Here is a 25827-nt window from a genome sequence, read left to right on the forward strand (position 1 = left end):
GTACGATCGTGCGCTCGAGCAGTTCGTACATCGCGGCACGTACCGTCGTGTGCTCGAGCAGTTCTGTACACATGATGCCTGCTTATCGCTGCTGTGGATTCATTTATAACAAGCATTTCCTCGCGTTTGAGCGCCTGAATCTAGCAGCTGGCGTGCAAACCTTACCTGAAGTTCCACTTCGTACGCGACTCGCTTCACTTGCGATTGACACGGTGCTAAAACTTCGCCGCCTAATTCTTGAACGGCGTACACGTATTCGGCACTGCATAATTTCTTGCCTTTACGCAGCGTGCCACCCCTGAAAAAATCTTCGGCGCCCGATATTCGCTGCAGGCCGTGAAACAACACAACCGAAAGCGGCGGGTCCATATTGTAAACGTGCTTTCCGAAGCAGACGACCGAGCTTGGTACGACCCATTTTTGCACAGAGGGCGCTTTTTAGCACCTTTTTCGCAGCGCCCCCTGGGCAATGCAAGAGCCCCATCTGTGCAGGTCTGGAGTTCCAGTAGGTCGTGGCCCGCGCCTCCATCTCGACCCACTAGCCCTACTCTAGTACACCACACTTTATTTGTTCTATCAGCAGTGAGTCTTCTGTGTTCTTTATTGTATGGTTCTGTGGTGGAGTTGTGATGACTGTGTTTACGACACGTGGTGAGCGAGCAGGTATACTGACTTACTTTCCTGCTGCAGTCGCTTACGAGCACCTTCAAAGGTAAACATGGATGAGCGCACAAATCAGCTCATTATACCTACGTCCATTGCTTTATTTGTTCATGTTGTCGCGGCACGCTTGTACACACGAAGGAAAAGGGTGCGGGAAGAGGTTGATTTTTTGTGTGCTCTGGCGGGCTCCCTCCATCCATTGCTTTAGTGCTCAGCCTTCTATATAGACGTCTCCCGCCTTGTAACAATATATCATGCGCGGAACTTTCTATTCGCGTCGACATTGTAATAACAAAATGAACATGGTTCTCTTTCCGGCAATTACACGGTGAAGTGCCCAAGGCATATATCCCTGGATGTTTGTACTGTCATTTGTGCAGCCACAAATAAAGTTTGCTCCAATCCAATCTAATTTGTTTTACTGTGCTACTGCTGTCGTTACAGCTTCTGCTCATGTTAGTTGTGCCCGTCAAGATCGAGCCTATCTCTGCACCGTTGACAACAATTACCTGCAAGTGCTGATTGCTGCTGGTTGCCTCAGTCCAGAAACTGGTATGTATCCACTTGCTCAAGGCATGCTGATGCTTCTAATACTTGAGCTGCTCCAGTAAAGGAAGATTGAATTAAATGTCGTTTGAATGATGCGTGACACCCTATCACTGTTGTGCTATACAGGTGGCAAGTCCAGTAAGGCCGACCAGTATCTGTTGGAAGTTCCCACAATGCATTAAATGTGAATATAAAATTGTCTAGGCCAGAACTCTTATAATTTTGTGCCTGATGCCATCACAAAAGAAACGTTTGAAGAATCCAGAAAATTTGTGTAGAGCTGTCCCGAGACAATGAATCATACAGAAATAATTATGTTGCTAACTGTGACTGAATGGCCGCAGCTGTGAGTGATTTTCTTGTGGGAATACTGTTGCTTTTCAACGTATTTTGTGTCAGGTGCACTATCACTTGCCAGTTGCATCCTCAATGCGTGACTCATTGTCACAAGACTCTCTATCTGTACAATGCAGTTGCTGCGCCACAAGCGATGTCAGTGAGCGGTGGTGAAAGTGTTAGAATAGATAGCGTAGGGCTTGTGCTCTTTCTTGCTAACATTGCACACCTTTGATAAAGTTTTGTCACGCCTCCGTTACTACAGGAACCCATTTCTTGAGGAGTTGTACGTCACTGTTCATGACCTACAGGAAGGTTGAGCATTGTCTTTGCCTCACATGCCACATCATATCATGGCAGATGTGTTAAAGATAAATATAAGTATGGGTTTGTATGTGTCAAAACTACAATCAGATTATGAAGCGTACCGTAATGGCAGACTACGGATTTCGACACCCTCGTGTTCTTTAAAGGGTCCCCATAACGGTTCAGGACCCACTGTGGTTGCTTAGTGGCTATCGTGTTGGGCTGCTACATATCAGTTTGTGGGATGGACTCCCGGCCACGGTGGCCGCATTTCAATGAGATCGAAATTCGAAAACACCCATGTTTAAGGTGCATGCTAAAGAACCCCTGGTGTCTCATATTTCCGGAGTTGCCCACTACATTGTGGCTTATATTCAGATTGCAGTTTTGGCACATAAAAACAAAAGTTTTTTTTTTTAACGGTTCGAACAAGTTCTGTAGATGCATAGGGTACAGTAAACATTTGCACTGCAATTCTCCATAGCCATACATTTTCTCCTAAACTCATTTGCCAAGTGTCTCAAATAGGTTCTGCTGTCGTAAGCTTTCCACAAAGAGGTTGCTGTGCTTTGGAGTATTCAATGTGGATTGTCCTTTGCAGACCTTTCGGAGTACTGAACCGGAAGGGCTATTTTGTGTTCCTTGGCTATGCCCCTATGTTTATCCTATACTATTTACCTCTTGTTTTTGATATTGTAACAGGACTGCAATTGCCCCACCTATTTTCTGCAGGCCTCACAAATGCGATGAGCCTAGCTGAAAGCATCATTGCCAAAATGGCATGCCACGTCCCTTCAAAGGTCCTTGGTCAGGTAGAGGTTGGCATGCAGCACAGCTTGCCTCTGGCTGACAAATCTGTCGGCTGCTCGTTGAAACCAGGGAGCGAGTCTAGGAGCGTGCAGACTACGGAGGCTGTGGAACAGTTAAGCTCCACTTCAGGTGGGCAGTGACCGGCACTTCTCTTACATTTGCTTGCTTGTGTGTGTGTGGTAAACGGCCAAGTTTGCCTAGCTTGGCACAACCTGCTCAAATGTGTGCGACGTTCTGCTGCTGATGACAAACTAACAGGTTTTTTATTCACGTCTGTATACTGATTGAGGCAAAATGAAAAAATAATGCTCTGCTGAGCACACTGAAGCCCCTTAGATTGCAGAGCTTAATGCAGAGCCGTCTTGAGCTGGTGTTGTAGCCTTTACATTGCTTTCTGATAACCTCACACCCAGTGATTCTTTTAGTTATATATAGATAGGTGTAGGAGTGTATGACCATGAATATAGATGAATGCAGTATGTAAGTTGACCTCTGGATTTGATGTGAATAAAATTCAAACAAAATTATTTAAATCAGTCAACTATAAAACATACCTTGTTTCATCAATATTCTCATTCATTGAGGGATTCAAATACTGCTCGAGAACTGTAAGGATTCTTGTCCTGGGACAGGTTTTGGTCACGACACCCCACAGCACAACAGTGGTGATGACTAAGCAGGACTAGGCATGCGCAACACTGCCCTCAGGCAATGAGCAGCATGCACTGGGCTCCTGAGTTGCACGCCAGCAATCGCTTCAGACGACCTGTACACGTCTTGAGGTGAATGCCGGCTATACGCTGGTTTTGTTCCTCTCCCGTATATAGCAGCTTCAGGATTTTTTTGCCGTGTTTACAGACTGCAGTGGCCGACGGGACCTCTTTTATACCACCTGTTTGTGCCAGTGGATAGTTATTCTTCCTCAGAACTCTTGTTGCAATATGCTATCCACCTTCGCTGATGCGAAAAGTGAAGCATTTTCCCTCTGATAAATGAGGCACTAGTGAGCAATTCAAATGCCTTTGCAGTGAATTGAATCTCCTGTCATCACGAGAACTCGTGCACGGTGCTCACAAAATAATTCTATCATAGTGTCTTCAAGTTCACTGTCAACAAGGTAGCCATTGCACAACAAAGCTTCCAGTGGAAATCGGCAGTTGCTCTGTTTTACTTTCTATTCATAGAAACCAAACAGCGCACTGCCTCACCTTGTTTCGCACTTCCACCCATTTTATCACATTGTTTTCAAATGCACTTATAAAGCCCTGACATGTTATTTTTGCCCTCCTAGCAGTATTTACTCGTGTTTGGACAAAGTTTGCAAATTTGGCATATTCGCCACAGTAATGACAAAAACTATGATCCTTTCTCCACTTTGACAACTACAAACAAGAGAACTTTATTTTGTTCCATAGTATGCTACATGACAGCCAGGAAGGTTGTGCTAGTTATTTTGCGACAACTCACCAAGGCCCAACCTGTCCTTGGTAATTAAGGTGCGTGCAGCTGCAGCATAAGATTAGCAGAATGGTTTACAACATGTTTAACAACACAAAGTGGAATTCGAATATGTTCATTTTTACAGCATAATAATGATACAATCACTGACAAATTTTTTGGACAGTGATTTTCTGTCCTGGGCTTTCTGTCCAGTGACTTTCTATTTTCTGTGCCTGCCCGAATATTTGGACTCTGCCATATCATTGCCACATGCTCTATATAGTTATAACGACCAAAATTTTGCATGTTTCAAACTGTTCTCGTTTAATTTTTCTTAACTTTTCTCGCGATCGCAAGTTCAAAGCTACCGAAAATGCACACATCATCGCTGTAATTTTGTTTTCCTGCAACCTCAAAGCAGTGTTGCACACATCTCGCATGCGGATTCAGAGCTACCACTTCAGGTGCAGCCTCGATAGGTCCCGCTTGATGCACTCTTCCACAAGCTTTTGTGCTGTCATTGCTGTCGGCACTCGTAAGTCACATGTGGCCAGTGGTACTCTTTGTATCGCCTGTCATGTGCATTGTGGTTTTCTTCAGCTGCACACTGTGATGCTAGGCTTAGCTGCTTCAACAACAGATTGTCTTCAATCGTTTCTTCACCATTTGTTAACAATGGCACCGACACTGCCTTCGTTGTCTACTGTCAACTCGATAAAGGCTTTGATGCGAGAAAACCATAGCATATTAACGATGGACAAGAAGGCCACCATTATCAGGAAAGTGCAAAATGACCTGTCGCAATCGGACGTCGCTAAAGAATGAGAAATCTCGAAGCAGACAATATCAGACTACATAAACAACACGAACATTTTGGAAGCCGCTGAGAAATCTTCTGGATCCCGACACAAGAATGTCAGCCAAGGTGCCCACTTAAAACTTGAAGCTATTCTGATCTGACTAAAAGCCATGATCACCATGTCAGTGCCAGTGTCTGGTGATGTTTTAAATCAAAAGGCAGAAACCGTAGCACTTCAGATGGACATTGAGGGTTTTCACCTTACTTAGTGATGGTTAGTTAGTGATGGTTGGGTCCAAAATGTTAAGGGCCCCTCATTAGATGTGGCCATATTGAGCTGACAAGTGCTGTCTATACAATGCGCACTAGCGATCGTGTCTGCTAAGTATTACATCGCTATGTGCCGCAGAAAGAGCTAAAATTTGAAATCGAACGCCATTTGCCCTTCTCACGGACTTCGCGCTTCTAGCTGGAGAGTTGACGTATACAGTTGTTGACCGTTTATTCGAACCTCACGGGGACTGTGGAAATGTCTGAATAAACAGGTGTCCGAAAAGGCAGATTAAGAAAAAAAAGAGAAATCCTTTATTTCCATGCACTGATTCGGGCTTGGCAGTAGGCTTGAAGAAACCGTGAATGCGCCATTGCACGCTGTTCTGTTTATGCGCAATATCAGATAAGCCTGAATTTCGGAGAGGGTCGTACGGTCACTATAGGCAGCTGAAAGCACAGTTCCTGCTTGTACACGCTCCGCATGCGACGGCAGCGTAGCACATGGTGCGTCGTCTTCCGACTCGGAGTCAACGTCCGGCAGTGCAGCAGAAACCTGACAAATGATCTCGCCGTCGCCGAGTTCTGCGCGTGTCAGCACAGCAGTGTCGGCACCTGTGAAACTGTCAAATGAGATGGGATCCGGAATTGCAATACAACCACTGCGCAGGTCTCGGCAGAACATTTTCGGCATCTGTAGGGAGCACATCGGAAGGCGACAAATCCTAGGTCTCCCGGCACCCACTTACCAGCATTTCCCAGCGCAGTCTGCGCGGGCACTGTCGGTGCCATTAGACACTTGACGCGATTTTTCTGTATGCCGCGTTAGATCAGCGCAACCTTGACACAGCACACAAAGCAAATGCCACCATGCCGTCACGCCGACACCAGTCCCACAAATGAAAAACGTGGCCTACTCACAGCATCATGCACGAAAAAAGAAACAAATCAGCTGCTGGATCGTCTTGACATAACTTACTAAGCTGAGACCGGAACTGCTGTAGCCACTCTATCGAACCAGGCAGAAACGATAATGATGAGCGGGGATTTGCAGTAGCGCCACTTTGTGGGGCAGCAAGGAGGCTTCATTCAAAACAAAAGTGGCATTCAGCAAGTCGAACCATGCACTGGTCAGAGTCGGTGCGTGGGGCTCTCGATGGAGTTGGCTCAAGGAGTGTCCGAAAAATCCGACCAGAGGTTGCAAGGTGTCCGAACTTTTGGCAGTTGTTATACATTATGGTGTATGGGGGTAATCGCAGTGCCGCGAAACAGACCGAATAATCGAGCACATCCGAATTTTTGCAGTCCGAAAAATCAGTCGGCGCCTGCATCTCACAAGTGCGCCTACATGCATCGCATTGCTGTAACATCGCTCATAGTGACGCGCGACTGTCTGGTCCATGGCGAATTCGTCCGAGAAAGGCGCTCGAGGCAAAGAGAGTCCAGTGAGCAAGTTAGTGCGAGCACTCAAACAGGGTGGCTCTGATGCGGCACATGGGGCACTCAACTGCGCTCGGGACGAAAAGGTGCCAGCAAGCGGGAACAGCAGGTTGGAGGGGCTAGTAAGCACCTGCTCCACACGCGCCTCGAAGGGTTAAGGAAACCCGAAAGTGGCATGGCAAGGACTAGGGGGTACACATCCAGGTGGTCGACGTGACAATAGGGCTGTCCAAAGAAGGGATTGCTCCTAGTGGCCGAAAGCAGAGGGTACGTACCTCATGCTGTAGGTGTTATCCGTGCCGATGGACATCAAGCACGTGGCCGGGGGATCAATCAGGAACTACGGCCGTAAAGGGGCCTGCATTTATGACATGCTGAAACTGAGTTGGGCGGTAGTTATGTGGAAGTGGGGTTGCACGAGGCTCAACCTAGAGACGACGGTCTGGGAAGGGCGCGATGCTCCTCCACTCCGCAACGCACAAAGGCGCTTGGGCAGGGTTCATCGACTCTTGACACGGCGCAGACAAGGCTCCAGAGTCAGATAGCCAACAAGCACGGGTTTATTCAACCAAGATGTAGTACAGTATGACAGCCACTGCAATTATGGGCAAAGGCTCACCCCAAGACTGATTGAGTATGCATGGTCGCTGCGGTTAGGCCAACTCAGAAGCAGTCCACCAAGCGTGAAAATGAGAAATTGCTGGAGCAAAGGTCCTTGTAACTACCTCGTTGCAGGCCTGTGAGCATCTTCCGTGGCAATGAAGCACTCAGCGGAAGAAAGCTCAGATAGAGAGGGTGCTCAGGGGCCGCCACTAGGGAGGCCGATTGGGGCGCGTCTTTGTGACACTAGCTCGCAAGCTAGTTCGACCCTGGAAGGGAGAAGCACCGTTTGCGCAGAAAATTAGCTTCAGCGCGCTAGCTGTGTCGGCAATCTTGCGGTTATGATAGCGGTTCCCGGAAATCAAGCTAAACACACTGCGGGAGCGGGGGCACGAGGCACGGGAAGGCACCTCAATCCCCACATCATTCAACGTGCGGGGATCAGATGTCAGCGACCAGCCGAATGGTACAACCCAAGTTAGTCCATGATTCATACACACCTGCCCACTCGCCCTACATTGTGCGAATGGTGTGGCATATTCGGAGCCTGTCCAGTGGCCATGAGAAATACAAATGACGAAATTGCTACCACCCTTGATCCTCCCACCACCTCCACCACTGCAGTGAGGAGAACACTGGCGAAGCAGTGTTCGGAACCACAAACTAGCAAAGCAGTCTTCGGATCCATAAGCAGGGGTGCAACATAGCGACGACAGAGCCAAGGCCTCCTAAGACGATGCACAACCGCAAAAAGGACACAAGCTGCTACAAACACCATCGCATGAATGACTACGTTATCATTGAAAAAGATTGCTGCTAGCAGCCACCCCAGTTTTGAACAGACCCACGCGAACACTACTACTCCCTCCATTAGGACCTCGTAACCCTGACCTGTTCGTATGCGACCGCACCTATTTCTTGACCAATGGCTCACCATCATCGACCGGCAGAGCTATTTTCCACTAACTACACCGCAGAGTCCGCTACCGCCAAAGGCGCCCAATGACTCAATGTTAGACGTCTTAAGTCACGTTCGATCAAAAGTGCTGCAACACTGTCATGATGTAGAGCAGATCGTCACGCTGGTGTTTTAGTGGACACCTTCCTGGCGCCCAAGTCGAGAACCAGAGTGACATGGACAATCAGCTATTGATGAACTGGTCCAAAAAGAAAAGGAAACAAACCCCTTTGATGACTTTGCAATTCCTTGGACACTGTCACGCGATTCCTGGGCCTCCCTTCTAGCCTGGTGGGATGCCAGTAGCAACCGCAGTCGTCGCTGCAGCGAGTGGGTCAGATTGTTGCAGACTTGGGAAGTGATGAAGAGAGAACTTCGTAAGGACAATATGCTTAAAGGAGCCACCAATGAAATCTGGACAATGCCAATGACTTCCTCATCCACAGCTAACTGAACAACATCAAATAGAAGGAGCACTGTCATAATCGACCGACTCGTCCATTTCCTGGCACATAGCAGCGTGTTGTGAACAGAAGTGTGACATAACCATGTACACAGGCCAGGGAAAACGAGGTTTCATTATAGGAGTCGCACCGAGCAATCGTAACCTACGGTTTCCATCACAGCTACAGCATTTAGGGCACGTGGCCGCCATCTTATCGCACTTGGACATAATTCACACTTTCACGTCGTCACTTAGTTGTATATCGACAAGTGCATAAGGTGCATTTTATTATGACTAGGCAGCTTCGACATAGAAAAAAAAATTCGATAGCGTGACAAGGAAGTAGCCGCAGGCGTACAAGTCACGCAACAAAGGCGCTGTTAAATCTATTCCTGCGAGGACAGTTAAAATAAAATGTTTGTTTCTGTTTCATCTGTATTTGCACGGCTAAGTCATGTTTCTAATCAACTACCAACTTGCTCAGCTAGTGATTTCAATTTTAGGGATATATAGTGTCGATATAGTACAGCCACCCAATTATTTACTGACATCGCGTGAGCGCCAAACAGGTAGTGTGCCAGTGCCTTCCTTGGAACAGCATAGAAGACCATGTGCTTTCTCTAGCACGAGCTTTAATTGCATGAGTTTATCCTTGCGCAGTATTTTTAATGTGTGAGGATTTAGCACCCGCGCTGTATTGATAAAGTATATGGCAGCTATGTGCATTCAACCTTATTGTTTAGCGGCTGAAATGCTAGAATATTTTAAGGCATTTACCAGATGAAATAAATAATGTAGCCAAGCACAGCTTGATGGGCGGTTAACTGTTTATTTGAATGCAGAATTAACTGTGAATTAGGATCAAGTTAGCGCTTATCTTCGTCCTCTTGTATAACAAAAAAAAAATGAAACAGCAAGTTGGAGAAAAAATACTGGCATCTTAGCATAATACATGTTGCATGCAGTGTTTCAGAAAGTACTAACTTATGCAGTGCTTCCTCTTTGCACTGGAGTAGTAAGTTCCTGCTCAAAAGCATTCTTTTCTTGCTCTAAAAGCATATATTTCTGATCCAAATAGCAATTTTTTCCACTGAAAGTTGCTCAAAAAGACCACGTGCCTCTTCGCAGACTGCCTACATTTGCCTCCCTTGTTTTTATACAACTGTTTGTTATGTTTTCTTATACCTGTTGTATATTTTAGTACTTTGTTCTATTGTATCGCCCCAGGGGGCTCCCCACTATATATATATATATATATATATCCATGCGAAGGTTGATCCAGAAATAAGGTTGCCAAGGAGCTTCAGCCACACAGGAAGGTGCGAGGTGAAGTCCGGCAACAGCAACACTGCTGCGCGGCTGTGCTGCTCATTCTTGGCTCAATAGCCGTCCGATATGGAGGTTCCCATTGTTGATTCCGCCAAGTGTGAGATTCGTTTTGAATTAGCATTTTGCATGCCAAAGGGACTCCTCCACCCGTGGATATTCCTCGTCAGTTATCAGAGGTGTATGGCGACAAGTGTATGTCCATTAAACACATCCGAAAGTGGTGCAAGGAGTTTAGTGCTGGTCGGAAGGAAGTCCACGATGAAGAACAGAGTGGAAGACTAAGTTTCGGAGGTGGTTATCAAGATGGTCTAATGCAAACTGTTTCAGATCAAAAGGGTCACCTTCCGTGAACTTCTTGCTCAGATTCCTGGGAGTTCTTACAGTACAGTGGAGAGTGCTTTGTCTGAAAAATTGGGATACTCACACGTGTTGGGCTGGATGGGCACCGCAGCTATTCACATGAGACCACAAGGCGAAACGCCTTGACTGTGCTCGCCAGTTTCTTCAAAAGTGTCAAGATAAGGAAGGATTTTTGGACTCCACTGTTACGGGAGACGAAATGTGGGTGTTTCGTTTCACTCCTGAAATGAAACAAAAATCTAAACGGTGGTGTCACCCAGAGTCACCAGTCGCAAAGAAGTTCAAACTTCTTCTGCTCGCAAAATCATGGCCAGCGTTTCTTGGGATCGTAAGGGGATACTGCTGATCGATTTTGTCGAATGTGGGACAATAGTTAACTCGGACAGTTATTGTACAACACTAAGGAAACTCAGGCGACCTATCCTGAACTGCCAACAAGGATGACTGGCAGCCAGTGTAATGCTGCTTCACGACAATGCCCGACCTTACTTATCCTGTCAAATCCACAACTGACAACTTTGGGTGGACTGTCATGCCCCACTCACTGTACAGTCCAGATCTCGCGCCTAGTGGTTATCACTTGTTCCCGAAGTTAAAGGAACATTTGAGTGGCTAATGCTTCTGTAGTGACTATAACGTCAAAGAGGTGAATGGGTTGGCCGCGGAGTTCTACGACATTGGGATACAGAAATTGGAGCACCATCTACAAAAACGCGTAGAAAAAGATGGCAATTATGTAGAGAAATAGAGCAAAGTTTCATATTTCCAATGATGCAAATTTCTATGAGAATAAACAACGTTGTCTATCTCTAAAATTGATAGGAACCTTAATTCTGGATCAATCCTCATATATATATAAATGCCCTCACTGCAACCGAGAGGCAAGTTGGGCACGGGATATGAAACTAATGTGTGTCATTCCTTCAGAGCCACCGACGGTGCTCGGTACCTCTTTTCGCAAACACTACAATACCTTCACATGTTAGTGTGTTAAAATGCATTGCGCTTTGCAAAGGGAGTGTTTTGTTTGCACTATTCCTTCTCGGTTTTCCTATTCCTTCACTATTTTGTGATGGCAGAGCAAAAAGAAGTCCATATTTTCGCACCTATAACTTGCACCAAACACCGGAAAAATTTTACTGTGAGGTCAGGATTGGAATTTCTGATTGGAATTACTGGAATTTCGATTTGAGGTGTGGGTCCATGGCAGTGCAACGTGCGCTGCCACAAAACCACACTTCAGGGCAGAGTTCTTGATTACTCGCACCTTTGTTATCTCCTGACGAGCCCCACCGTTTTCCCCCACTGTGTGTTGAAGCTCCCTTCCCCCCTCCTGCACTGTCGGTCATTTTCCTCCTCTGCATGGGTCGCCATTTAGCAGTTAGTGAATACTGCACATGGCACTGGCAAAGTATAACGTGGGTCACGATAAGCCATGCTTAATAGCCCAGCTCCAGTCTCTGAAAACATTAAAGCAAAGTCACTGGCTGAAGATGCAACATGGACAAGACATTTATCCCCAAATGGATGCTGTTATTGTAAACGTCTGAGGCTTGTATGCCAGTTATTTTCATGTGTTATACGCAGATATTATTTTTTGTCCTTCTGGGCTGTTCTGACAGAGGATGCTGGCTGTACGTGTTTGTGGGTTATATGGGGAAAATATGTTATTTCCTAGCCAGCTCCTTGCAATCTCAACTTACAAAAACATTGCCAGTGTTCAGTGTGCGATTAAGAGGAAAGCCACTGATGAAGTCTCGTATGAGACAAATTTTTTGTGTCAGCGAATCGTAAGAAGTTTTGCCAGTGCCAAATATGTCCTCTGGGCCTCAAGTGCTCATTGAGGATAAGAGAGCAAGCTTGGTCATAGCATTTTTAGTGTTCTCTAAGCATCCTAGAAATCCAAGAGAGTAGGTAAACACTCCACATTCTCTCATACGTGATTTTTTAGCTTTCTGATAAAATATTTTTTGCATGAGTGGACTTCACAAACGGCAACATGAAGCTTTCAAGTGCAGAAATATTATGTAAATTAAAATGGGTGATTGGAAGTTCTTTGTTTCATCCTATTTAAGATCACCCTGAAGATCTCCTACATAAAATAAAGGCAGCTTGTTATTAAATTTAGCATCTGTACTCTTTTTTCGCATTTCATAAGAACTTTCACATACTTTTGCTTTATTTGTACAGCCTCGAGGCCTTGTATTTCTCCGTCCACTGCCATATGTGTAACAACTCAAGGCAAGGATGCCTTCACCGATGTCACCTGTGTGACTATGAGGCTGATGAACTATTCCTTCTGGAAGCACATGCCAGCATCCATACTGCCGAGAAGCCATTTGATTGCCGTTCATGTCCTTGGAGCTTCTCGGACAAATCCAACTTAAAAGTTCACCTGCGCACCCACACAGGCGAGGAGCCATTTGAGTGCCCTTCATGCTCTCGGAGCTTCTCACACAAGTGTTATCTGAATGTCCACCTGCGCACCCACACTGGTTTATTTATTTATTTATTTATTTATTTATTTATCTATCATACTCTCAAGGTACGGTTGTACATTGCAGAGGAGAGGGGCAAAGTAAGTACAGAGGCAAATCACAAAATAAGGAAGGAAGGCAAACAATATGGCAAAAAACATCGTATACAAAATAAGAATGGTAAATAGAAACTTGTGAGCGTGGCAAAAATACATGGCGTAACAAAATAAAGAAAGGAAAGAACATACGATATAAAAATACAAGCCAAAATGTAAAACAATGACATAAAAGCAGTTATTATACAGAACAAGCGAACGCAACACTAATTTATAACATGAAGCTTTGAAGTGTGCTTTTAAAGTTATTGGGGTCAATAATGCTTGTAAGTAATGCGGGTAAGTTATTGCAATCTTTGCTCGTTTGGGGAAGAAATGAATATGAAAAGCAGACGGTGTTGCAGTGTGGAATGTTTACCTCTTGGCGGTGGTCTATGCGAGATGAAATGTATGGTGGTGGTTGGACAAAGATAGAACGTAAATATGTGTTATGGTAGTACATTTTATGGAAAAGACATATGCGAGATAGTTTTCTACGGGTTGATAACAGCGGTAGGTGAAAGAGAGCTTTCATGTTAGTGACACTCGCAGTTCTTTGGTAGTTGGTGAGAATGAAACGGGCTGATCGATTCTGTATTGCCTCTAGAGACTGTACGAGGGTGTCATGACCGGGGTCCCATACTGATGACGCGTTGTTAGATATGGCGCCGTTTCCTGAGGCTACTTCGAGTTCCCCAAACCACTTCGAAACGCAGCACAGCTAATTGAGGAATGCAGAAGCAGGAAAGCGCATTCCAGAGAAGCGGCCGAGCAAACAAGTTTAGGGCAACAAGTTCACGTGCCAACAAGTTCGTGCGCCGCCGGGATTAGCAGGTGGGCATCCGACAATGGAGCAGGTGCAGCCCTCCCCTTCTCCTCGTTCGAAGTGCATTGCCAGTCTGCGAGGCAAGACCGCAGCAAGCCGCCAGGTGTGACACCACGACACGGGCGCCTACCATTGGCTGAAAGTGGCGTCATCGGAGTGGACTCTCCCATTGGTCAAACATGACGTGACTTGCAGTGCTCGAAGGGTTTATAAGAAGCCTTCCAGAGAGACCTGAGCATTCTGGGACATGCCCTGATTCCCTGATTCACCTCTCTCGAACTTCTTGCCGCGGGCCGCAGCGTCCGAGTTGCTGCCGGCCCGTAATGACTGTACAACTGTTAATTGACGCTCACCTTCCTGTATAGAATGTAGAATAAATCCCTCCCAAGTTTTGGTTTTCATCCGCGAAGTCCGTCCTCCAACCCCTACATCTGGTTGGCAGCGGTAGGATCGCCTCCGAATACATCAGCTGGTGGCAGCGCTACGAATCAACCTTCGTCGAGAGAGATCGTAAAGAACCGGGAAGAGCGAAGAAGAGAGAGCCTTCGTCGAAAGAGGTCCGAAGAGACTGGGAGTATCGAAGAAGGAGCGAGCCTTCGACCCAGGGAGTCCGGAAGGAACCGGCAACAGCGGACGAACGAACCGGATGGCAGGGTGCTGCAACCGTAAGTGAGCGCGTGGTTTTTTTCCTTATGATTCGCCAGACTCAAAGGTTGTGTGTTCAATTTTGATAGTTCTGGGAATCGGGAGTTTGTTGCATTGTGTGTTTGCACAAATTAATTAAGGAAAACAGTTTTAACCACCTGTCGGGGCAGCTGCCATGGATCTTAGAAGGTTGACGAGGTTAGACTTGTTGTTGGTGTGCGACGATTTGGGAGTTGAGGCGGACGAACGGATGAAGACGCCAGCTATCATAAAGGCGATTAATGATAGTGGCAATGATGACAAAAGCATTGCGCTTGCTTGGGAGGTGATACAGGAGCCACGGGAGCGTGTGCGTCGTGTACGTTTGCGAGAGCGTCGTGAGCTTAGGAGTGAGCGTCAGCGTGAAGAACGCGAGAATGAACGGAAGCAGGAGCTTCAAGAACTTGCTCTTAGGTGTGAGCGTCACGGACGTGAGAATGAACGCGAACGTGAGCGAGAGGAAAAGTATGAGAGAGAGAAGGCAGCACTGATCAAAGAGATACAGGATTGTGATCAGTTATTGGCACAGAGACAACGGCTGTCTGAGAATTCTGTACGTAGTACAGAGCGAAAGGATGAGGAAGCATCGAGCGGATTTTTGCCAGAAGCCGACGAAAAGAGTAGTGCCTGTGAGATTAGCTGCAGATTCATAAGTAAAGGGAAAAGGCTAGCTGCTAACGATGCCTTAGTGGCAATAGAGGCCGTTAAAGGCCAGAATGAGAGCGACGAGGTGCTGTGCCAACAGATGACTGTAGAGACAGCTAGGCCAGCTGCGAACAAATTGGCACAGTTACCGCGTGTGTGCGTCGCAGGTAAGGTTAGCGAGGTTGCTAGCGAAGAAAAGGGTACTTCTGACCCGACAGAAGCGAGCACCCATGTCAGGCCAGAGGTGCGTGCAGAAGTGAAGTGCGAGCTGGACGATGCAGTTGAGAATAGTTCTCGGGGTGGCGAGCTCTGTAGCTCACGAGAGAACAACTGCATTGTTCAGGGATCGGTGCAGCTCTCCGCCAGTCTAGATAGCCTAGAGAGGGATGGTTCAGTTAATAATCATTCGGACTGTGCGCGTGAGACAGCGATCGATACCGACGGGCTGTGTGCCGATGCACAGCGTGCGCTGGGCAATGTAGCAGAGGGCAGGTCGCAAGAGTGCGAGTTGTCTAACTCGAGTAAAGCCTGCTGCATTGTTCCAGAGTCGGTTGAGCTGTCCGCCAGTCGAGGCAGAGCGAGTGTTGATTTAAGTGAGAATCACTCAGACTGTGCGGGTAAGAGACCGATCCGGGCCGACGAAATGTGTACCGGCCAGCACGAGGCACGAGAAGGCGACATGAAAGCGAGTGCAAAGAGGAAGCGCCTAAAAAAGAAGCGCAGTAAAGACCGGAAGACGGTAATTAATGTAGCGCCGCCAAAAATGGCGAGAAACCCAAAAGGGCAGGGCGTGAGGAAGAAGGTGCGGTCGTCTAGGACGATGTTGACGCATCCAAAATGGTCGAGCCACCGGTCAAAGGGGGACCGCGAAGAATGTTCTGCGCGGACGCGGACAAAGGGCACGGGGCAGTTAAGCTCCTCGTCGTTCCGTAGTTCTTTTTATAGCTCAGCGTGCAGTTCGAAGAAACGCAAGGTGGCAGGACGAGACCAGGTGGGGAGTAGCGACGCGGTCAATCGAGTTCGTGTTGAAAGCGAGGCGCGAGGACGCAAATTGGCAGGAGACCGTAACGTCTTGGGGGAGCTGATAGTGAATCAGCCCTTTTGTTGTCTCTCGGCAGCCAGAGTAGCTTTGAGACCACGCCCACCGCGGGTCAGGCTGAAAGTATGAGTCAGTCGTAAGCAATCGGGAACGGGAAGCCAAGAGAGCTTCCGTAGAAGTAAAACGTGTTATTTTGTTTTATTTTTGAGCATCGGAAAGTTTTCGCGATTTGAGACTAGGATTTCATTCAATATGTAAACGTATGAGCTTTGTTTACGTTTTCGTTCGAGAAGCTCGAGATTTGAAAGATGCGTTTTAAGTAAACGTGTAGTCTCGCGAGATGCTCATTAATAAGTAGATAGGCTTTTTTTTTGTGTGTGTGGGTAACCTGAAGGTCAAGGTTATCGTCGAAAGGCCTATGGTAAAGCGCGTGTGTTATTTAACCTTCTTTCTTTTTAAGTATTTTTGAATTTTGTAAGGTTAAGCGCGTAGGTTTTTAGTAAGTGCATGATTTGCACGGAGAAGCGTTCTTAGTTCCATTAGCGCGTGTCCTGTGTGGACGGAAGGAAGCAGACTTTATGACTGGGTTGCTAGTGTGTGTGAGGGCAGCCGTGTATTCTGACTTCTTTAGTGAACGTGCGTGGAAAGAGTTAGTAGAAGACGCATCCTTTTAAGAGTTCTGCGGAGTGTGGAAGTCCCGCGAGTTTAATTGTTCGTTTACGTCACGTGTCCTGTAGGACTTTCAGGGAAGAAACGTGAGTAAGCGTAAATGAAAAGTTTGCCTACAACGCAAGTACGCGTTTTGTTTAGTGACCACAAGGCTAGTGCGCTTGTGATTACGTACTTGTGAGGTTGACCAGATTGTTCAGTGGCACCAATACGTGCGATAAGTACGCCACTGCGATAGATTGGAAACATGCTGTTCGTGTGGTTAGGCCACTTGAGTTATGTTCGGCTGTTTTCATTTGTTGTTTGCATCGTCAACGACCCTTTTGTTTTGCAACAACAATAGTACTCTGGTCTTGTCGGCATTCGAGGAGAAATGGATAGCTGTTTGGAAGGGTGGTTGGAACTGCTTTGTCAAAATTGGGGAAATAAAAGATCAGGGTTCATTTTGACTCAGTAATAGCTTGGCGAGTCAGGGGTGAAGAGCCTGCGCTTACACGTGGGGCAGCGCTGTGTTGTTTTGTTTGTTTGACGTCTGTTCTCCAGGGCCAAGGATCCCGAAGTTCGTCAAACGTGGCTCGACCCCAGTACCCTGCAGCTTCTATCAGCGTTCCTCATGGCCAGCGAATTGAGTTCACCAACCATTCAGAACTACCGGGGCGAGGACGAGCTGTTAGATATGGCGCCGTTTCCTGAGGCTACTTCGAGTTCCCCAAACCACTTCGAAACGCAGCACAGCTAATTGAGGAATGCAGAAGCAGGAAAGCGCATTCCAGAGAAGCGGCCGAGCAAACAAGTTTAGGGCAACAAGTTCACGTGCCAACAAGTTCGTGCGCCGCCGGGATTAGCAGGTGGGCATCCGACAATGGAGCAGGTGCAGCCCTCCCCTTCTCCTCGTTCGAAGTGCATTGCCAGTCTGCGAGGCAAGACCGCAGCAAGCCGCCAGGTGTGACACCACGACACGGGCGCCTACCATTGGCTGAAAGTGGCGTCATCGGAGTGGACTCTCCCATTGGTCAAACATGACGTGACTTGCAGTGCTCGAAGGGTTTATAAGAAGCCTTCCAGAGAGACCTGAGCATTCTGGGACATGCCCTGATTCCCTGATTCACCTCTCTCGAACTTCTTGCCGCGGGCCGCAGCGTCCGAGTTGCTGCCGGCCCGTAATGACTGTACAACTGTTAATTGACGCTCACCTCCCTGTATAGAATGTAGAATAAATCCCTCCCAAGTTTTGGTTCTCCATCCGCGAAGTCCGTCCTCCAACCCCTACAGCGTACTCTAGTTGTGGGCGAATGTAAGTTGTGTACAATAAGAGTTTTAGTGATGATGGTGCTTGAGAAAATTTTTGACGAAAGTATCCCAGTGTGCGAGTGGCCTTAGATGTTATGTGATCAATGTGAGTTTTCCAGGATAGATTTCTGGCAATGTGAACCCCCAAGTATCGATATGACATTACACATTCTAGTGGGATGTTATTTAGCGTATAGGTGGGGTAGATGACGTTAGTACGAGAAATCCTCATAGTCTTACACTTTCTAATGTTTAATTCCATGCGCCACGTACGACACTACTCATTTATGTTATTGAGATCCTCCTGAATTAGTAGACTATCTGAAGAATTAGTTATTTTACGATACAAGACGCAGTCATCCGCAAAAAGACAAATGTTCGAGGAAACGTGAGTGGGCAAGTCATTAATATGAGTTAGGAATAATAAAGGACCGAGCACAGACCCTTGCGGGACGCCGGAGTCAACTGGGGCTAAAGGTACTCGAGTTAGTGTCATTAGTGGTTACAAATTGAACACGTGATGTCAGAAACGCGCGAATCCAATTAATTATGGAGGGGTCTATATTTAGAACGCCTGGTTTATGAAGAAGCAATGCATGGTTCACTTTGTCAAATGCTTTAGAGAAGTCGAGAAATATACAATCTGTTAAAAAACCAGAATCTAAATTGGCATGTAGGGCATTAGTGAAGAGGATAAGCTGAGTGTCACAGGAGAGGTTTTTACGGAATCCATGCTGCATAACTGTGAAGAAGTTGTTATTTTCAAGAAAATTAACCAGATGCGTGTATATTATATGCTCCATAACTTTGCATGGTACAGATGTAAGTGAAATAGGTCTATAGTTGTGTGGATCATGGGTTGGTCTGGTCTTGTGAATGAGGATTACTTTGCCAATTTTCCAATCATATGGTAAGGTGCAAGAGTTGTAAGATTGTGAGTAAATGCATTCTAGTAGGATTGAACAGTATTCCGTTGTGTTTTGTAAGAATATAGTGTTAATTTCGTCTATCCCACATGATGCTTTAGGTTTTAAGTTTTGTACTATGGCTTTGATACCAGTTGAGTCGAAAACGATGGGATCCATGAAATGGTAGTTAGTTGATTTTATCTCGGGCATCGGATCAGAGGTCTGAAGTGATGAGAATGACTGAGTGAAGGTATTGTTAAGCACAGTAGAACACAATAGGTCAGGTACTGGGTCCCCAGAAGTTGTTAGCAATGATATTCCAGTTTTATGGTTGTTTCCTCGTATGGTTTCCAGAAGCGTTTTGGATTAGTCTGCAATAAATTTGGAAGTGTACAATTAAGGAATGAAAATTTGGCTGACCTTAGGGCTTTAATATATGAAATTGCTGCGTGTTTATATGCTAGCCAATGTGTCTGTTTTGAGGAATGTTTCGCTGTATGGAATAAACGTTTTTTCCTGTTCGATAACCGATTAAGATATGTGCTGTACCATGGTGCTTTATTGTTAGCATAGACGGATCGAAGGGGTACGTGTTTCGTGATAAGCTCCCTTATTTTATTTTTGAAGATAGATCAGTTAGTTTCTACGGAGCATTGCAGATAAACTGGTAGGAAAGTGTCTAGAAATATGCTTAGTTCTCTGTTGATGGCTTGATAGTTAGCTTTTTTATAATCTCAGAACTTTTTCCGCTGTCGGTATGTTTTTGTTGTGTTGTTGTTGTTGCAAGATGTCATGATCGCTCAGTCCGGGCATGTGTGTCACCGCAGAAAAGTTATCGGGCGATGACGTTAGAATGAGGTCCAGGAGTGAAGATGTGTTTTGTGCTACACGTGTTGGAAGTCTGACGATCTGCGATAAGCCGAAGTCAGAGCAAATGGAAATGAACTGATTGGCCTCGGCCGACGAAGGATTAGAAAAGGGATTGACATGTGACCAGACAATGTTAGGAAAATTAAAATCGCCTAAGAGTATAATTTCAGTTCCGGGGAAACGCATGGTAATCTTATTTAAACAATCATATAAGTCATCGCAAAAGGATGAGTCGCTTGATGGGGATCGGTAGCACACACCTAGTATTATTTTTTTAAAACTAATAGTTATGCAGCACCAAATTAGCTCTAAATTGGTATCAATGGTCACAAAAAAAACAATTAATACATTCTTCAACGGCGAGCAGAACGCCACCACCAATTCTACCAGTTCGGTCACTTCGGTAAACAACGTATTGTTTCTCGCACTCAAACAGTTCAGGGTTTATTTTACTATTTAACCATGTTTCTGTGAGTACAATGATGTCAGCATTACAGTCGTTAATAACAGCACATAATTTGTCTTTCTTAGGAAAAAAAACTACGAATGTTAGTAAAAAGAACTGAACACCCGCAACCCTTTAAGGCACCTCCCCTCGGATGGCCCTAACTTGGCTGTAACTTAGGGCCAGAACTAAGAGCTGTACTAGGTGTATGCGTTCTGCGCAATCCATAAATACTTTCACTGGCTTCGTCATATGCGTAGCATTTCCCATCCAACATTAGTATTTTATATCTTAGTTTGAAAAGCGTGTTTTTCGATTTTCCATATTCTATTAATTTTTTCCTTATGCACTGGTGAAAAGTCATATCACTGCCCTTCATGTTCTCGGAGCTTCTCACGCAAGGCTCACCTGAAAGCCCATGCGATCACCACCCACACCGGCGAGAAGCCATATCAGTGCCCTTCATGCTCTCGGGGCTTTTTATACAGATACCACTTAAACGATCATCTGTGCAACCACAGAGGCGAGAAGCCATATCAGTGCCCTTCGTGCTCTCTGAGCTTCTCACGAAAGGGCAACCTCAATTACCACCTGCGCATCCACACAGGCGAGAAGCCATTTAAGTGCCCTTCATGCTCTCAGAGCTTCTCACTCAAGGCCCACCTGAAAGCCCACCTGCGCTCCCACACAGGCGAGAAGCCATATGAATGCCCTTCATGCTCTCAGTGCTTCTCACGCAAGTGTCACATCAAAGTCCATCTGCGCACCCACACAGGTGAGAAGCCATATCAGTGCCCTTCATGCTCTCGGAGCTTCTCGCAAAAGACCTGCCTGAAAGAGCACCTGCACGGCCACACAGGCGAGAAGCCATATCAGTGCCCTACATGCTCTCAGAGGTTCTCACAAAGGAGCAACCTTAGGAGACACCTGAGGCGAGAAGCCATTTCTGTGCCCTCTATGCCTTCAGACATTTTTGTTGAAGAATGCCCTAAAGATATACCACCACCTTCATACAGGTGATCTCCCATATATTTGCACCGTCTACTCCAGGTCCTCATCACTTGAACAGACTTATGAGAGCACAGCACCATGATACTGTAGGTTAGGTCAACAATCATGTTGAAGAAGAGTCTGAATCAAAATTTACAAACATGTAGCATGTTGCATAGTGTTCTACCGCATCAGGTACCACAAGTGTCTCCACATGCTCCTAAATGGAAGCGTTAGCTCGGGCCCAACTTTGATGCTGCCTATTCAAACGCATGTAAAACACAGTAATGCTTTTCTGAGATAGCTAGTGTGCCGATTCTAACGAAATTTGTTACATCTGAGAGAAAAAATTGAACTCTGGTGACTGCTGGAAGCAGATTTTTGGTTGAAGGCCTGGATGTTAATACAGGAATTTACAAAGATTGTTCAACTTGAAAAAAAATTGAAGCAAGATGTTCATAAATGTGTAGCTCTGCACCTGGAATAGATATCGTAGTTCTGTAACCTGCATATGATAGATCATCCAAAGTGGACAAATTTTATGTATAAATTTAGATCTTTCGAGAAAGAGAAAGGGAGAAATCGCGTGACTGGGCGCTGTTCTCTTTTGCGGCCGTCGGTGGGGTGGCGTTTATTAAGGCGAAAGCTTTGGCACATGCTCGCGGTCGCATCCGTCCGTGCGTTGGAACAACTTTTTTTCCCTAGGTGGCGTTCCTCCTCCCCTCCTTAGCAACCGGCGCGCTGGTGGGGGGGCGCCGCTGTGCATAGCAACCATGACGTCACACAGTAGCAGTAGAAAGAGCGCGTGCGCGTCGGCCATGCGTCAGCGGTGGCAGCTGCACCTCCGATCCTTCGCCAGACGTCTTGTTGCAGTCGAGTGAGTGAGACGCATGGCTCCGAAGCGGCCCAGTGATTCCGTGCCAAGTGGTTCGCGGAAGCGGCAGCAGACGCCGAATTCCCCCAACACCAAACGGCAGAAGAACAAGGAGCGAATGTGCATGCGATGACTGAACTTGTCACAAGATGCGAAAGCATGGGAGGCACAACGGAAACGCCAACAGCGATTGATTAGATCGCCAGGTACCAAAGGCAGGGAAGCTGAACGAAAGCAGCCGCAGCAACAGGCGATATCGTCGAACACCATAGCGAATGAATTAGAGCGTAGACGGCAGCAGCGACTGGCTATGTCAGCAAACAGCAAAGCCAGGGAAGCAGAGCGCAGATGGGCAGCAGCGTCTGGCTTTCGCCAAGCACACTTTAGAATTTCCAGTGTCTTCGGTAATTTTCGTATCAACTGGCGCGGGCCGAAAATTTATAACAACCGTTCTCTAGCATGTTGCAAAGTAATGGGGCTCGGCCGGGACAACAGGAAAATTCGTATCATCCAGAAATTCTTATTAGCCATGGTCATATCATCGAGATTCCACTGTAAGCCGCCAGTTTTCCAAGCATTATGTCTCCTCCATCTTTGAATAAATCGGCTGTTGTTATATCCGTTCCTGCCGCTCTTTCTCGTTTAATGTCTTGCGAGGCTCTTGTAACCTCATCGCTTTTTATAGGAGGAGTTTCTGAATCCTGTTCATTACTGTTTCAGTGGAGGTATCCTGACTCCTCTGGGTACTGTGCAGGTCCGTATAGAATTCTTCCGATGCTTTTACTATATCTTTGAGATTCCTGATGGTGTTACCCTGCTTATCTTTTAGTCCATACATCTTGGTTTGTTCTATACCAAGTTTCTCTCTCACTGATTTCAGGCTGTGTCCATTCATTATGGCTTCTTCAGTCTATCACATTATAGTTTAGAATTTCACTTACTTTCGCCTTTTTGATCAGTTTTAACAGTTCCGCGAATTCTATCTTATCTATTGATAAGATCTTTCAGTGTTTGTCGTTTCTTTATTAGGTCCTTTGTTACTTCGGAGATCTTGCCTATGGGTTGCCTTGGTGCCTTGCCTCCCATTTCAATTGCTGCCTCTGTAGCCAGCCTAGTTACAGTTTTATTCATTACCTCAATGTCATGTTCATCTCTCTGTTCTAAGGCTGAATATTTGTTTGCAAGTACCAGCCTGAATTCGTCTGCTTTTACCCTTACTGCCTCTAGGTTGATCTGTTTCTTCTTGACCAATTTTACTCTTTCTTCAAATTAGGTGAATCCTAGCCCTCACTAGCCTATGATCACTGCACTTTACCCTGCCTATCACTTCTACATCTGGCGCTATGCTGGGATTGGCAGAAAGTATGAAATTAATTTCATTTCTTCTATCACCATTAGGGCTTTTCGAGGTCCACTTTCTCTTATTACGCTTTCTGAAAAAGGTGTTTATTATTTGTAGGCTATTCTTTTCTGTAAATTCTACCGGCATCTCTCCTCTACGGTTCCTAGAATTGACGCCATAGTTGACAGTGTCTTGTTCACCAGCCTGCCTTTTCCCCACTTTTGCATTGAAGTCACCCATTACTACAGTATACTGAGTTTGCACTTTTCTCATTGCTGATTCTACATCTTCATAAAACTGATCCACTTCCTCATCATCGTGACTGGATGTTGAAGCATAGGCGTACGCTATCTTTAATCTATACTTCTTATAAAGTTTGATTACATCTCTACCCTCTCATTAATGCTGTAAAACTCGTCAATGTTGCCCGCTATGTCCTTATGGATTACGAATCCCACCCCATATTGCTTCTTTTCTGGGAGACCTCTATAGTAGAGGACATGGCTGTTATTCATCAATGCATAAGCCTCACCAGTTTTTCTAATCTCACCATAGCCGATGATATTAGAAACAATGTCTGATAGTTGCTCAAAGAGTCCTGCTAAGCTAGCCTCACTTGACAGAGTTCGGCTGTTAAAAGTTGACAGGGTGCCACTTATTAGTGGCATATTTTAATGCTTTGTTTAATACCTAAATATTGTCCACTTTAGGTGTCCTGTTTGGAGCATTTTACAGAATTGCAATATTTTCATTGCTGAGTTACCAGAGTTGTAAATTTGAGTTTTGTTTTCTGAAAATTCGTGATTTTCAACAGTTTTTATTATGAGATTGATTTCCTAAATCAAAAATTCACTACCGACAGTCACTAGATTGTATTTCTTTTAGCTGCAACAAACCTCATCAAGTTTGGTGCTGTAGTTGTCGAAAAAAACAATTTCTCCTTTCCCATGTATTTAGATGGGAGCCCCTGAGCTGGCGCTTCCTCTTAAAGGATGCCTGAAACACTTTTTTGGAGTTGCCATATTTTATCTAGATTCTTTCTCAAGACATTATAGAACAGAGAGCAAAATGAGTTATGAGAACCGATCCACACAAAGGCTTTTATAGCTGAGAAAAAATTTCAGAATACAGTTAAACCTTGATGTAATGAAGTCGGTAAACTGAGCAATTTGCTTTGTCATATTGTGTCATTGAATTATTAAAAAAGTAATCTATGTTTGTTCCTATCTCAAAAATTACTGTTTGCATGCTCCAACAAACTATATGTTCATCGTAATAATTAATATTACATTACAGATGTCTGAATGATCTCCTTTTTAAGCACCGTTTTTTTCCCCCAGTGTTCTCATTGGTACCTATGAAATTGTTCTGTTTGACCAATTCTGTAAGTTCTCTAAGTTCTGGTTTACGTGATTCATCCTGGATGATTTTGAGCTGATTCTCAATTTTTTTTTTTACGAATGGGTATCTTTTTAGAGGAATTGATTGTTCACTAAGTTAGCTTTTGACTGTCTGTTTCATCAGAGCATCAAATAAATGCCAGTGTTTGTGAGTATTTGTTGTGTGTTGTTGGTATTTTTATACTTGAATGACAGCATGCAATATAGGGATGTTAGCATTTTATTGTATCTGGGGCTGCAAGAGAAGTTGAGTGGCGGCTGTTGGAAGTTCATTATTAGCATAGAAAGAAGCTGTTATAAGTAACATAAATGAGTAGTTTAAGTTTTGAGTGGAATGTCAAGTCCACTATGCCTAATTCATTCCTACATTTAATTGCAACTAATGTACCAGCGCCCACCGTGGTTGCTCAGTGGCTATGGTGTTGGGCTGCTGAGCACGAGGTCGCGGGATCAAATCCCGGCCACGGCGGCCGCATTTCGATGGGGGCGAAATGTGAAAACACCCATGTACTTAGATTTAGGTGCACGTTAAAGAACCTCAGGTGGTCAAAATTTTCAGAATCCTCCACTACGGCATGCCTCATAATCAGAAAGTGGTTTTGGCACAGAAAATCCCTAATTTAATTTTTAATTTAATGTACCAGCATTTCTATGAGCACTAGAAGGACACATATTTGTAGAAATATTTGTATAAACTTTACATTTTGAGTTGGGCTTATAAACCTGCACTGTATAATTAGGGTTATTCGTTTTCGGGTTTTATATTTTTTCAAATTCGGGGGGTAAAAATCGGGCGTTATTTTTCAGCTTGATAATAGGGGAGAAATCGGGTTTTTCGTGGAAAAATTCCGCAATTCGGGTTTTATCGGGTTAAATTTGCAAACTAATAATTTATTCCATTTGCTCTAACCGGTGGGTAACAATTAGGGCTAGATTCTGGGCTGGTCTGCGGAGACCTGTCTGGTCTC

The 25827-nt window shown here is 45.5% G+C and overlaps 1 protein-coding gene across 5 annotated transcripts in view; it reads left to right on the forward strand.

Annotated features, from left to right (window-relative positions):
- Positions 1-495: 495 nt before the first annotated feature.
- LOC139048777 (zinc finger protein 271-like) overlaps positions 496-25827 on the forward strand; it is a 93883-nt gene continuing 68551 nt past the window's right edge. The window contains exons 1-3 of one of the 5 annotated variants that reach the window (XM_070523376.1): positions 496-582; positions 1108-1215; positions 2587-2793. In XM_070523376.1, the coding sequence (XP_070379477.1) occupies positions 2601-2793 (193 nt within the window). In that variant the 5' untranslated portion in view covers positions 496-582; positions 1108-1215; positions 2587-2600. Of the gene's footprint in view, positions 812-1107; positions 1216-2586; positions 2794-25827 lie in introns of all 5 variants that reach the window. The other 4 variants (XM_070523374.1, XM_070523372.1, XM_070523373.1 and 1 more) reach the window with 4 other exon arrangements.

Source organism: Dermacentor albipictus, chromosome 8, assembly GCF_038994185.2.
Source record: "Dermacentor albipictus isolate Rhodes 1998 colony chromosome 8, USDA_Dalb.pri_finalv2, whole genome shotgun sequence".
Classification (NCBI taxonomy): domain Eukaryota; kingdom Metazoa; phylum Arthropoda; class Arachnida; order Ixodida; family Ixodidae; genus Dermacentor; species Dermacentor albipictus.